Source organism: Mobula birostris, chromosome 21 (genome assembly GCF_030028105.1).
Source record: "Mobula birostris isolate sMobBir1 chromosome 21, sMobBir1.hap1, whole genome shotgun sequence".
Lineage (NCBI taxonomy): Eukaryota > Metazoa > Chordata > Chondrichthyes > Myliobatiformes > Myliobatidae > Mobula > Mobula birostris.
The window spans coordinates 34,714,458-34,728,636 of record NC_092390.1 but is presented as its reverse complement, the minus strand read 5'-3'; the positions used below and the strand labels follow the sequence as shown (position 1 = coordinate 34,728,636).

Sequence of the window (14,179 nt, the reverse complement as noted above, 5' to 3'; positions counted from 1 at the left end):
TTTAATGATGTGTCTATGAATGCACAATACCAGCACTGTGCACCAAATACAGTAACAGCAATGCATTCGGCAAACTTCCGTAATCAAGCTTCCATGCAATGGTTAAGAAATAAAATTTCAATACAGGAGAATTTACAGTGTTCTGTAACTCATTATGTTCATTTCAAATAATGTTCTTTGAATTTCTTTCACAGCTTCAGATGGACTTTTAATGTTGAGTCGATGGAGAAGTGTGTCCTGTGTTCTGATTTCCTGCTCTAACAGATTGACAGCAATTTCCTGATGGTGAATAGAAACGTATCCTAGAAAGAAAACCAGCTTTTTCCAAGAAATGATGCCACTGAAACAACAATGGAGGCTGATGCAGAGCTCTCAGTATCCAATAACAAAGGACGGCTGGGATAGCAACAGTAATAAACAACTTCGCCCATCAGACCAGACCTGGTAGGCTGATCTTTTACTGCTCACTCTTCATACCTGGCAGTCATCTCAGACTGTGTTTTAACTACTTGTGCTTCCCTGCTTTTCTGCTTCCCAGAGTTCTGTGGAAGGAAGACAGAGATATTGGTATCAGTGATGTTCTCAGAGCCAGCAAGGACCCCTGGTTTCTTGGATACAGCCTTGCAGGTCTTCAAGTTGAAATCTGAACTGGGTAAACAAGATTGTACTACATTAAACCGCACACACTCCATCACCCTAGAGGACAGTGTAGTGAGGTGGCAGAGGCACTCCACAGTATCTTAACACAGTGCAGTAAGGACTACAGTGATCTCAAGAATGTAGTTAATGTGTGACAAACAGCAGTTCTGAAAAAAAATGGCTTGCCTCTATCGTTCATATACCAAGAAATTCCATTGCATAGCACAATATTTTTCAAGGTTATGAGATGAAATAGATTTAACCCGGAATAAATCATATTTGTTCCCAAATAATTCTACTCATAACATTCCACTGTATGCACGCATAATGGCACAGTGCAGTTGAATTTTGTTGCCTTTGGGGACCAGAGACTACAGTGTGTGCTGATGCAGAACTGTCCGGATCCAGAGACTTGTTTGTGAGGTCATGCAGCACGTCTGCTCTTACCCCATTGTCCCGCCACCCTACCAGAGATAGGGCTCCTCTTGTCCTCACCTACCAGCCCACCAGCCTTCGTGTCCCAGCACATAACTCTTCGAAACTTTCGCCACCTCCAATGGTTCCCGCCAGCTAGCACATCTTTCCCTCTCCCCACCTTCTGTTTTGCCTAGGGATTCTTCCCTATGCTACTCCCTTGTCTATTCGTCCCACCCCACTGATCTCCCTTCTGGAACTTATCCTTGCAAGCGGAACAAGTGCTACACCTGCCTGTACACCTCCTCACTCACTACCATTCAGGGCCCTAAACAGTCCTTCCAGGTAAGCTGACACTTCACCTGAGAGTCTGCTGAGGTCATTTACTGTGTTCGGTGCTCCGAGTGCAGCCTCCTGTACATCAGTGAGTCCCGACATAGATTGGGGGACGGTTTCGCGAAGCACCTACGCTCTGTCTGCCAGAACAAGCAGGATCTCCCAGTGGCCAGCCACTTCAGTTCCACTTCCCATATGGTCATCCGTTGCCTTCTCCACTGTCGTGATAAGGTCACCTGATATTTGGTTTGGGTAGCCTCCAATCTGATGACGTGAACATCAAATTCTCAAATTTCTGGTAATGCCCCCAACGCTCCCCCGACACCTCCTTCTCCACTTCCCTTTCCCTTTTCCCGCTCTTACTTTCCTCTGCAAATGGATCCTCAGCTTCCTAACCGGAAGACGACAATCTGTGCAGATTGGTGAGAATATCTCTTCCTCACTAATGATCAACACTGGTGCACCTCAGGTGTGTGTGCTTAGCCCACTGCTCTATTCTCTCTATACCCATGACTGTGTGGCTAAGCATAGCTCAAATATCATCTATAAATTTGCTGATGATACAAGCATTGTTGGTAGAATCTCAGATGGAGGAGATATGCCAGCTAGTGGAGTGGTGTCATAGCAACAACCTTGCACTCAACATCAGTGAGACGAAAGAGCTGATTATGGACTTCAGGAAGAATGAGACGAAGGAACACATTCCAATCCTCATAGAGGGATCCGAAGTGCAGAGAGTGAGCAGTTTCAAGTTCCTGGGTGTCAAGATGTCTGAGGACCTAAGCTGGTCCCAACATATCGATGCAGTTATAAAGAAGACAAGACAGCAGCTATACTTTATTAAGAGTTTGAGAGATTCAGCATGTCAACAAATACAGTCAAAACTTCTATAGGTGTACCATAGAGAGCATTCTGACAGGCTGCATCACAGATGGCCATGGAGGCCATGTCATTGTGTATATAGAAAGCTGAAGTTAATAGGTACTTAATTGGTAAAGGTGTCAACTGTTGTGGGCAGAAGGCAGGAGAATGGGGTTGAGATTGATAATGAATCAGCCATGATCGAATAGTGATGCAGGCTCAACGGGCCAAATGGCCTTATTGTACTTTATGTCCTATCCTTTGATTACAAGAATTTTTTCTAGTTTACTTAGAAATTGGATCATGCTTTCCATAATGTAGGGTCAAACCATCCAGATTTGAGACAGCTAATCTACTGATGTCTGTTATAAATCTGATACCTCCTTTCCCTTTCTCAATCTCACCGTCTCTGTCTCTGGAGACAGCTTATCTACTGATGTCTATGAACTCTCACAGCTACCTGGACTACAACTCTTCCCACCCTATTACTTGTAAAAACGCCATCCCTTCACTCAGTTCCTCCGTCTCCACTGCATCTGCTCTCAGGCTGAGACTTTTCATTCTAGAATGAAGGAGGTGTGTTCCTTTTTCAAAGAAAGGGGTTTCCCTTCCTCCACTATCAATGCTGCCCTCAACCTCATCTCTTCCATTTCACGCATCTCTGCTCTTACCCCATCCTCCTGCCACCCAACCAGGGATAGGATTCTTCTTGTCCTCACCTACCGTCTGACCAGCCTCCACATCCAGCACGTAATTCTACGGGATTTCCACCATCTCCTATGGGATCCCACCACCAAGCAAATTTTTCCCTCACCCCCACTTTCTACTTTCCACAGGGATCACACCCTACACGACTCCTTGTTCGTTCATCCCTCCCCACTGATCTCCCTTCTGGTATTTATCCTTGCAAGCAGAACAAGTGCTGCACATGCCCCTATGTTTCCTCCCTCACTACCATTCAGCTCCCCAAACAGTCCTTCCAGGTGAAGCGAAACTTCACCCCTGAGTCTATAGGGGTCATATACTGTGCCCAGTGGTCCCAAAGTGATGTCCTGCATATCGGTGAGGCCCGATGTAGATTGGGAGACCTTTTTGCCAAGGACCTACGTTTCGTCTGCCAGAAGCGGAATCTCCCAGCAGCCACCCATTTTAATTCCACTTCCCATTCCCATTCCGATTTGTCAATCAATGGCTTCGCCTTCTGTCGCAATGAGGCCACACTATTGTTGGAGGAACAACACCTTATATTCCGTCTGCGTAGCCTCCAACCGGATGGCATGAACATCGATTTCTCGAACTTCTGGTAATGCCTCCCCTCCCCCAACGCCCACCAGCCTCTCCGTCACCGGTCACACCCCTTTTTCCTTCTCTCATCGTATCTTCTTGCCAGCCCATCACCTCCCTCTGATACTCCTCTCCCCTTTACATTCTTCTGTGGCCTTCTAACCTCACATATCAGATTCCACAATCTCCAGCCCAGTATCTCTTTCACCAATCAACTTCCCAGCTCTTCACTTCACCCCTTCACATTCCCGTTTCACCTATCACCTTTTGCTTCTCACTTCCCTCCCCCAACATTTTAAATCTATTCCTCATTTTTTTTATCCAATCTTCCTGAATGGACTCAGCCCAAAATGTCGACTGTCTTGTCTTGTCTTGCCCATACTACACCAACCGCCACCTCTGGGCTATAAACCTGCAGGAACAATGTGTGGTTAAGTGCATTGCTCAAGGACACAGCACGCTATCTCAGCTGAGGCTCGAACTCGCGAACTTCAGGTCACTAGTCCAACGCCTTAACCACTTGGCCACGTGCCAACAACTGTAATTTTTTTCCACAGATGCTGCCTGGCCTGCTGAGTTCCTGCAGCATTTTGTGTCTTACTCAAATTTTAGGCAATTGTCCATTATTATTACACTGTCCCACAAAATTTCCAACCTTCTATGATGAGGGATTCTGAAGGTTTGTTGAAGAACTGCAGTGACTGGTGTGTTATGGGTGGAGAGACTGACAGTTACACTGAGTGCTTTCAATTGCTGGTCATGTCTCTTTAAAAAATTGGTTTGGTCCAATGATTTGAGGCCCGGCCGCCTGTGTCTCTTATGGACAAGTGTCAATATGGACAAAATACAGAACCCTTGCCAACTTTAGTGCTATAGGCATGATGTTAGGTGGTTCTTCAGACAGGTCGACCAGTTCAGCTCATTGACTGAGCCTGGTCCCCTTGGGTCTGTGTAAATCTACCACGTCCCCATACTTCCTACCTACCTGCAAGGAGTGTTAAGGGCTAGCATTGCAGCATTGTGGTTGGGTGCTCCAGTTTCCTTCAACTAATAGTTTATTTGGTTGTTGTAAATTGTCTCAAGCATAACTTTGGAAGGTGAATCAAAGTGAGATGAATGAACATGTTAGGGAGAAGGGTTGGATGTATAAGTTTATTTTCATTCGAAGAATCAGAATTTGATTTTCTGCAAGAACTGATTATTTTTGCAAAGACTTTGTAAGTTACTAAATGAGATTTACTTTGTTTAAAAGTTGTGATATCATGAAAGGAGTTAAACTGTGCATAAGTAATTTTAGAATTTGAATTTTAACTTGTAGATATACTGCCTGGAACTGAAACTGGAATTAACTATACTTGAGAATAGGAATTATATTTGGTTTTCAAACTAACCAGGGATAAGTAAAAAGGAAAGTTTAGTCTGTAAATCTGTAAATATGGAATAACACTAGATCTAGTTATTTAGAGAGATTGGAGTAATTAATGTATCTCACTGATTTTAATTAAAAAGAAATTTGTTTTGGTTTGGCATCTAAGATTTGCAACCTAAGCAAAACACTGAAATTTTGAATTGTTCTTGCTCGTGCAAATATTTTGTGCGCATTGTTTTTGTCTTAGAAACAAAACATTTTTATCCAAAAGTGTGTGGTTTCTATTCACTGCCTCCTTTCGATACCTGGACTCTTCTGATGACCTAGTGGCACTGAGTGTAATTTGATTTTCTCAAGGAGTGTCGTGACTAGTCACATGTGATAAGACCAGTGCTATACAGGTGTTACACCCTTCTCCATGTCTGGAAAGGAAGGGGAAAGATGCCAGATTTAAGAACAGGTGGGGGTAGGGAAGGGGGAACAGTTAGAAGGTGGTCAGTGAATCAGGAAGGTAGGAAAAATAAAGGGCTACAGAGAAAGGAACCCGATCGGATCGGAGAGTGGACCAGAGGAGAAAAGGGAGTAGGAGGGGACCCAGTGGGAAGTGATAGAGAGGTGAGAAGAGGTAAGAGGCCAGCGTGGGGAATAGAAGAAGAGGGAAGGGGTGGGAATTTTTTTCTCTCCAGAGATTGATATTCATGCCATCAGGTTGGAGGCTGCCCAGATGGAATGTAAGGTGTTGCTCCTCCATCCTGAGGGTGGCCTCAAGAGGAGAACATGGACTGAGATGTCACAATGGGAATGGGAATCGGAATTAAAATGTTTCGTCACTGGGAATGGTCAACATCTGTGCCTGCTAGTCAATTCTGTATAAAAATGACGTTTCTCTGTTCCGACTTCAGAACTGTGTGGTGACAGGAGACATGCTGTTCTGCTTGTGCACAAGTAGATGAAGTGTAATTTTATTTTATTTATTTTATTTAGACATACAGCATGGAACAGCCTGTACTGGCCCAATGAGACTCACCACCCAGAACCCACCTATATAACCCTAGCCTAATATCAGGACAGTTTGCAATGACAAATCAACCTACTAATAGGTTTGACTTTGGTATGTGGGAGGAAAAGATGAGCATCCGGAGGAAACTCACATATTCACGAGGAGGAACAGAAAAATTTCTTATAGACAGCATCAGAATGAAACTCTGAACTCCGATGCCCCAGCTGTGCGAACCATGCTACCATGGTGACTGAGGAACAAGTGTCCAGTTAATTGGCAATGACACTTTCTCTCTTTGAAATTTCAGATGATTGATCCTGAGCTGGTGGTCACACGCTCTCTTTTCTGTTTTCTGCATCTCCCTTCTTATTCTTCCCCACCCCTGCAAATTTTATGGGACAATAGCTCATTTAATCCATAGTTATATCTGATTTCCATAGTCTACTTACAAAATTATCACTTTATCAGCAGCCAAGCCCATGCACATCACAGGAATGTCTTTTGGCTATCACTATACCAACACCGTTGGTCAGATCAAAGGCATCATCCTTGCACGATACCCTTCCATCTTCTTGTTCCATTATGAGTCCAGTGGCACAAAGAAACTTAGAAAACCTACAGCACAATACAGGCCCTTCGGCCCACAATGCTGTGGCATACATTTATTTACTTTAAAGATTGCTTAGGGTTACCCATAGCTCTCTATTTTTCTAAGCTCCATGTACCTATCCAGGAGTCTCTTAAAAGACCCTATCATATCCGCCTCCACCATTATCGCTGGCAGCCCATTCCACACACTCACCACTCTTGGCAAAAAAAACTTAACCCTGATATTTCCTCTGTACGTACTTCCAAACACCTTAAAACTGTGCCCTCTCATGTTAGCTATTTCAGCCCTGGGAAAAAGCCTCTGACTATCCACATGATCAGTGCCTCTTATCATCTTATACACCTCCATCAGATCACATCTCCTTCTCTGTCACTCCAAGGAGAAAAGACCAAGATCACTCAACCTATTCTCATAAGGCATGCTCCCCAATCTAGGCAATATCCTTGCAAATCTCCTCTGTACCCCTGCTATAGTTTCCACATCCCTCCTATAGTGACGTGACCAGAACTGAACACAGTATTCCAAGTGGGGTCTGACTGGGGTCCTATACAGCTGTAACATTCCCTCTTGGCTCTTAAACTCAATCCCACAGTTGATGAAGGCCAATACACCGTATGCCTTCTTAATAAATACAGTCAACCTGCACAGCAGCTTTAGTGTTGTGATGAGAATACACATAAAATTCAGATGTTTGCTGGCCTGGGTTAGCATCAGTGGCATCAGCAGTTGGTCTGCCACCTGTCCTCAGGGGAAGGAGAGATAAGGAACAATGAAGCAGCATCTGGAGATTTGTAATGAAGGGACGGGAGAGAGAGCTGTCCAGAGCGGCTCCCCCTTTGAATCCTGAACTGTTTGAAGTGATGGACAGGCGATCTGGAGATGTGTAATGAAGGGGCGGGAGAGAGAGCTGTCTGGAGCGGCTCCCCCCTTTGAACCCTGAACTGTTTGAAGTGATGGACAGGCGATACCCTAGCAGGGGGATAAAAAGGGACAGGTTCGCTAAGGCAGGACACACACGACACCCGAGGTAACGAGACCCTGGAAGCGGTGCGCCTCTCACGAGTCGGTGGGAAGTACCGGACCTTAAACGCACAGGGTGGAAAGGTACGATCAGCGGGAACCCGGTGTGTGTCCACCCTCGCTTGGGTGCCGGGTTCACTGCAGAGGATCGACCGCATCTGGAGGAGGGGTCACAGTCGGTGACCTCAGGTGACATCACAAAGGACCCGCCCGGAAGCTGCTTGTGAGCAATATCGCCGGTCTGTGAGTGGAAGCCGTTCTGAATGATCAGTCGTTCCCGTTCTCTCTCTCTCTCTCTCTCTCTCTCTCCCTCCCCCTCGACGTTGTCCATCGCCATTGCAACGAGTACTGCGAACTGAACTAAATTGGACTGAACTTTTGTGTCACTTTGAAATTTGGTCATTTACCCCTAGACAACGATAGAGCTTGATTGATCCTGTTATCTTAATTCTGTGCACATGTGTGTTTATCATTGCTGAACTGTTGCATTTATTATCCTTTCGACTACTGTGTTGCTTGTTTCTTTAATAAAACTTTCTTAGTTCTAGTAATCCAGACTCCAACTGAGTGATCCATTTCTGCTGGTTTGGCAACCCAGTTACGGGGTACGTAACAGTGTCCTATGGACTTAGACTCTAAGATCCCTCTACTCCTCCACAATGCCAAGAGTCTTACCATTAATACTATATTCTGCCATCATAGTTGACCTACCAAAATGAACCACCTCACGCTTCTCAGCCAAGTTTTGCATCCTATCGATGTCCTGCTGTAACCTCTGACAGCCATTCACACTATCGACAACACCCTCAACTTATTTGTCATCAGTAACTTTACTAACTCATCCCTCCAATTCCTCATCCAGGTCAGTTATAAAAATCACAAAGAGAAGGGGTCCCAGACCAGATCCCTGAGGCACACCACTAGTCACCAACCTCCATGCAAAATATGACATATCTACAACCAATCTTTGTCTTCTGTGTGCAAGCCAGTTCTGGATCCAAACAGCAATGTCCCCTTGGATCCCATGCCTCCCTACTTTCTCAATAAGCCTTGCATGGGGTACTTTTTCAAATGGCTTGCTGAAATCCATATACACTGCATCTACTGCTCTACCATCATCAATGTGTTCAGTCACATCCTCAAAAAGTTCAGTCAGGCTTGTAAGGAGTGACGTGCCTTTGACTAAGACATGCTGACTATTCCTAATCATATTATGCCTCTCCAAGTGTTCATAAATCCTGCATCTCAGGATCTCCTCTATCAACTTACCAATCACTGAAGTAAGACTTACTGGTGTATACTTTCCTGGGCTATCTCTACTGCCTCTCTTGAATAAGGGAACAACATCTGTCACCCTCCAATCCTCTGGAACCTCTCCCGACCCTACTGATGAACCAGAGGTCATTGCCACAGGCTCAGCAAACTTCTCCCTCGCCTCCCACAGTAGCCTGAGGTATACCTCATCAGGTCCCGGTGACTTATCCAACTTGATGCTTTTCAAAAGCTCCAGCAAATTCTCTTTCTTGATGTTTATATGCTCAAACTTTTCAGTCCGCTGTAAGTCATCCCTACAATCGCCAAGGTCCTTTTCCATAGTGAATACTGAAGCAAAGTATTCATTAAGTATCTCTGCTTCCTCCTTCGGTTCCAGTCTCACTTTTTCACTGTCACACAATTGGTCTTATTCTCTCACATCTTATCCTCTTGATCTTCACATACTTGTAGATGCCTTGGGGTTTTCCTTAATCCTGCTTTTCTTTTCTTCTTGACTAGATTTTCAACATCCTTTGTACGCCATGGTTCCTGTACCCTACCATCCTTCCCCTGTCTCATTGGAACATACCAATGCAGAACTCCATGCAAATATCTCCTGAACATTTGCCACATTCCTACTGTACATTTCCCTGAGAACATCTGTTTCCAATTAATACTTCCAAGTTCCTGCCGATATCTTCATATTTCCCCTTACTCCAATTAAATGCTTTTCTAATTTTCTGCTCCTATCCCTCTCCAATGCTATGGTAAAGGAGATAGAATTCTGATAACTATCTCCAAAATGCTCTCCCACCTAGAGACCTGACACCTGACAAGATTCAGTTCCCAATACTAGATCAAGTACAGCCTTTCCTCTTGTAGGGTTGTAGACAATCTACATATTGTAGACAATGTGTAGACAATCGTCTTGTAGACAATCTACATATTGTAGACAATGTGTAGACAATCATCTTGTAGACAATCTACATATTGTGTCATGAAACCTTCCTGAACACACATAAGAAACTCCACTCCATCTAAACCCCTCGCTCTAGGGAGATGCCAATCAATATTGGGGAAATGAAAATCCCTTATCATGACACCCTGTTATTATTGCACCATTCCGGAATCTGGCTCCCTATCTGCTCCTTGATGTCCGTTACTATTGGGTGGTCTATAAAAAAGACCCAGTAGAGCTATTGACCCCTTCCTGTTTCTAACTTCCACCCACAGAGACTCAGTAGACAATCCCTGCATGACTTCTTCCTTTACTGCAGCTGTGACATTATCTCTGCTTAACAGTGCCACAGTCCGACCTCTTTTGCCTCCCTCCCTGTCCTTTCTGAAAGATCTAAAGCCTTGCACTCGAAGTAACCATTCCTGGCCCTGAGCCATCCAAGTCTCTGTAATGGCCACAACATCTTAGCTCCAAGTGTTGATCCACTCTCTAAGCTCATCCACTTTGTTCAATATACTCATTGCATTAAATAGACACAACTCAAACCATCAGTCTGAAGATATCCCTTCTCTGTCACCTGCCTATCCTCCTTCTCGCAGTGTCCAAGCTTTCTCTATTTGTGAGCCAACTGCCTCTTCCTCTATCTCTTTAGTCTGGTTACAAGCCCCAACAGTTCTAGTTTAAAATCTCCCCAATAGCCTTAGCAAACCTCCCTGCCAGGATATTGGTCCCCCTCGGATTCAAGTGCAACGCATCCTTATTGTACAGGTCATGCCTGCCCTAAAAGAGATCCCAATGATCAACAAATCTGAATCCCTGCCCCCTGCTTCAATCCCTCAGCCACGCATTTATCCTCCACCGCACTCTATTCCTCTACTCAATGTTGCATGGCACAGGTAATAATTCTGAGATTACTACCCTTGTGGTCTTGCTTCTCAGCATCTTTCCTAAGTCCCTGTAGTCTGCTTTTAGGACCTCCTCCCTTTTCCTACCTATGTCGTTGGCACCTGTATGTACCATGGGCTCTGGCTGCTCACCTTCCCACTTCAGGATATTGTAGATACTGTCAGAAACATCCTGGATGGTGGCACCTGGGAGGCAAACTACCGTCCGTGTTTCTTTCCTGCGTCCACAGAATCACTTGTCTGACCCCTAACTATAGAGTTCCCTATCACTGCTGCTATCCTTTTCCTTTCCCTACCCTTTTGAGCCAAAGGGCCAGACTCTGTGCCAGAGGCACGGCCACTGTTGCTTCCGCCAGGTAGGTCACCTTCCTGCCCCCCCCCCCCCAACAGTACTCAAGCAGGAATGTTTATTGTTAAGGGGGACAGCCACAGGGGTACTCTCTAGTATCTGACTCTTTCCCCTCGCTCTCCTGACCATTACCCACATCAGCCTCCCGAGGCCCTGGAATGACTACTTGCCTATAGCTCCTACATTTCACCTCCTCGCTTTTCCTGACCAGATGAAGATCATCGAGCAGCATCTCCAATTCCCTAATCTGGTCCCTAAGGAGCTGCAGTTCGACGTACCTGGTGCAGATGTGGCCGTCTGGGAGGCTGGGAGTCTCCCGGACAACCAATATCCAACACCAAGTACAGAATACTGGCCTCGCAGACATACTTCCTATTCCTATTCTTCACAAGTAACTTACCTCACCTCGACCCGTTATTGCTGAAAGCCCATTGAGCCAAAGCCCTCCTAATCTGGTTCCTCTACTCTGACACCCGCTCCATAAAGCTGTCTTCTTTTAAAATTCTACCCGCGGGTCTGACTCACTGACGTTCATGCATCTGCTCAGTCAGGCCACCCAAGCTTGTTCGGAGTTTTCCAGATACATTGTCCTTGGTTGTTAATTATTATGAATGAAAACTCTAAGATCCCCGAAGCCCCTCCACGGTCACTTTCCAGTCATTCCCTCTTCCAAGACACACCAACACGACACTCAGCTGCTTGGAATCATGCTGTTCAGGATTTGTTGCTCATATTCTTTCAATTTTGTCAAGACAAGACCAGCTTCTGCTTTGAAGCTTTAATTAACAAACATATCCTGAGAGGATATTTTACAAAGATCCTTAAGATAAAATCAAACCCAATATATTTAAAAAGTAAAGTACATTCAATGGTTAATGGGTCAAACAAACCAATGTGGAAAATTTTTTGATTTTTCATTTAAATCCGCTTGCTGCAGTTTCCCAAATTCCATCTTTCCAGAGTCCAGAGAAGCACAACTAAATTCAGTTTGCTCAGGGTACTTGAGGAATTAATATTTTTAAAAGAAACACAATAATTGGGTCTAGTTACAAAGGGACCATTTTTGCAAATCAAACACTAATGAGTAAGAGAAGGTGCTAAGAGGATATAACTAGTACAGCGACACCCCACCAAACCTATCCTCAGATCAGATGGAAATACATCTTTTAAACATCCCAGTGGTGCTCAGACACGTAACTGAGAAAGAGCACTCACATATTCCTCATTGCCAGGATCAAACTCCAAGGCCTTCTCAAAGTATTCAGTCGCTTTATCTCTGATCCCATCCAGCTGATACAGAAATGCTTTAATACCAAGAGCCTTGCTGTCATGTGCATTTATAATAAGTTTCCTATCTGCCCACCTTTCCAAATTGATGCAACATTTTTCCCGTTCTATTGAGTTACATTCAATTTTTGCTCCTTTCAGGAAGAGGGAAACAGCATTTGTTTCAGATTTTTTCTGGTTTAATTCAAATAACCCAGCTTCCAGACATATGTTCTGTATATTCTCTGATCGAATGTCCTCTAACCCCACCAATCTACCGTAAATCTCCTCTGCTCTGGAATACTCCCCACTTGTTATGCAGATGTCTGCAAAGTCCAGTTGTGGTTTAATAGCTGACCTTTGACGGTGCTCAAAAGACTTTTCAAAGTGATACTTGCATAGTTTGATCAACTCAGCTCTCTGCTGAAATTCAGGTTTGCGAGGAGATCTGCTATGAGTATATTTCAGCTTCCTTCTGTAGCACAATCCAAGTTGGTGGTGTACGAAACCAGAGTGTGGAGTTAATTCTAATGCTTGTTTCAAGAGCTTGATTGCTTTCACCACATATCCCCTTTGTCTATAATATTTTCCAACATAGCGAAGCACATGTGGAAGATCAGAGGTCTTCTGCAATACCTTTTCAACCAATTTGTAAGCTTCCACATTTTGCCTTAGCCTCTGCAGTTTTAGAGCCAACAGCATCATGGCCACAGCATCATCTGGATCAAGCTCCAGTACCCGTCGGAAATGCTTCACTGACTGACTCTGATCACGACTCTCTGGGGTTCCAGAAAGTGATTCCAGACGAGACAGTGCCCTTGCATATCCCATTATCCACTCGGTGTTGTCAGCATCTTGCTCCAGAGCCTTTGCAAAGCATTCCTTTGACTCCTCGTAGAATTCAGCACCAGAACCCAACAATGACCATCCCTTCTCCCCGTACACCTCAGGGATCATTGCTGTATAGCGAGGGCCGTCACTGAGCGGTTTACAGATCACCTCCAGCTTGTCGAGATAGGACCGGGCCTCGGTCAGTTGTCCCATGTGGTAATGCACCCAGGCAAAGTTTCCATAAGTGATGATGCTTTTTCTTTCAAAATCATCTTTGTGGTTCTCCCTCAGAATCTTTTCAGCTTCCTTTAAGTTTTCAATGGCTTCTTCAAAATGACCCTGCAGACAGTTTACAAAAGCAAGTTGGTTGTGCAATGCAGCTTTATATTTTACACGCCATGTCAGAGAATATTGCAATCTGAACCTCATATCGTCCAAGTCAATTGTTTCCTTCTGTGGTCTCCACGTGAAGTGACACTGCAGCTGATCCAGCTTCTCTTTCAATAAATCTCCCGGTGTGTTGCTGCGAGAGAGAAAAATCATAATCATAAATTCCATCTCAAATCACTTGATGCAGATCTGACCTGCAATCCCATAAAGAGCAGATTTACTAACTGTATGAAAGCTGCCTTTTGATGAAGTTTTTCTATCATTATGGCATTGAAAACCTGGAAATGCTCAGACTGTCAGTCTGCATCTGAGGAAGGAGAATCTATTAATGTTTCAGATCAGTAACCCAATATGAAGAATTGATTCATATGATGAAGATGGAAATGTGTCTCCTGAACAGCCTAGGCAGCTGATCTGTTGCGTCGCTACACTGATGTTGCACTTGGTTTTATTACCAGACGTTGAGATCTCCCACTATTGCAGACTTTTGTTTTTTTGCCAGCAGCCTGAACAAAGCTCCAGATCGAGGGGCAGAGAAGTGGTGCTTTACCCCAGACAGCCACCAATACTCAGAGTCAATGTCTAGAGGATTGAGAACATTAATAACATTAGTGAGATAAAGCTGTTTTGTGAACTCCACTGAAGTCTGGCAATTTACGAGTTATCAGACCAGTTCACAGTGCAATTACATGA

The 14,179-nt window shown here is 44.5% G+C and overlaps 1 protein-coding gene across 1 annotated transcript; it reads right to left on the bottom strand.

The window, feature by feature from the left end:
* Positions 1-12,184: 12,184 nt before the first annotated feature.
* On the bottom strand, positions 12,185-13,654 carry LOC140185944 (interferon-induced protein with tetratricopeptide repeats 5-like). The gene has a single exon (XM_072239741.1). The coding sequence runs from the start codon at positions 13,652-13,654 to the stop codon at positions 12,185-12,187; it is 1,470 nt and encodes a 489-aa protein (XP_072095842.1).
* Positions 13,655-14,179: the final 525 nt, after the last annotated feature.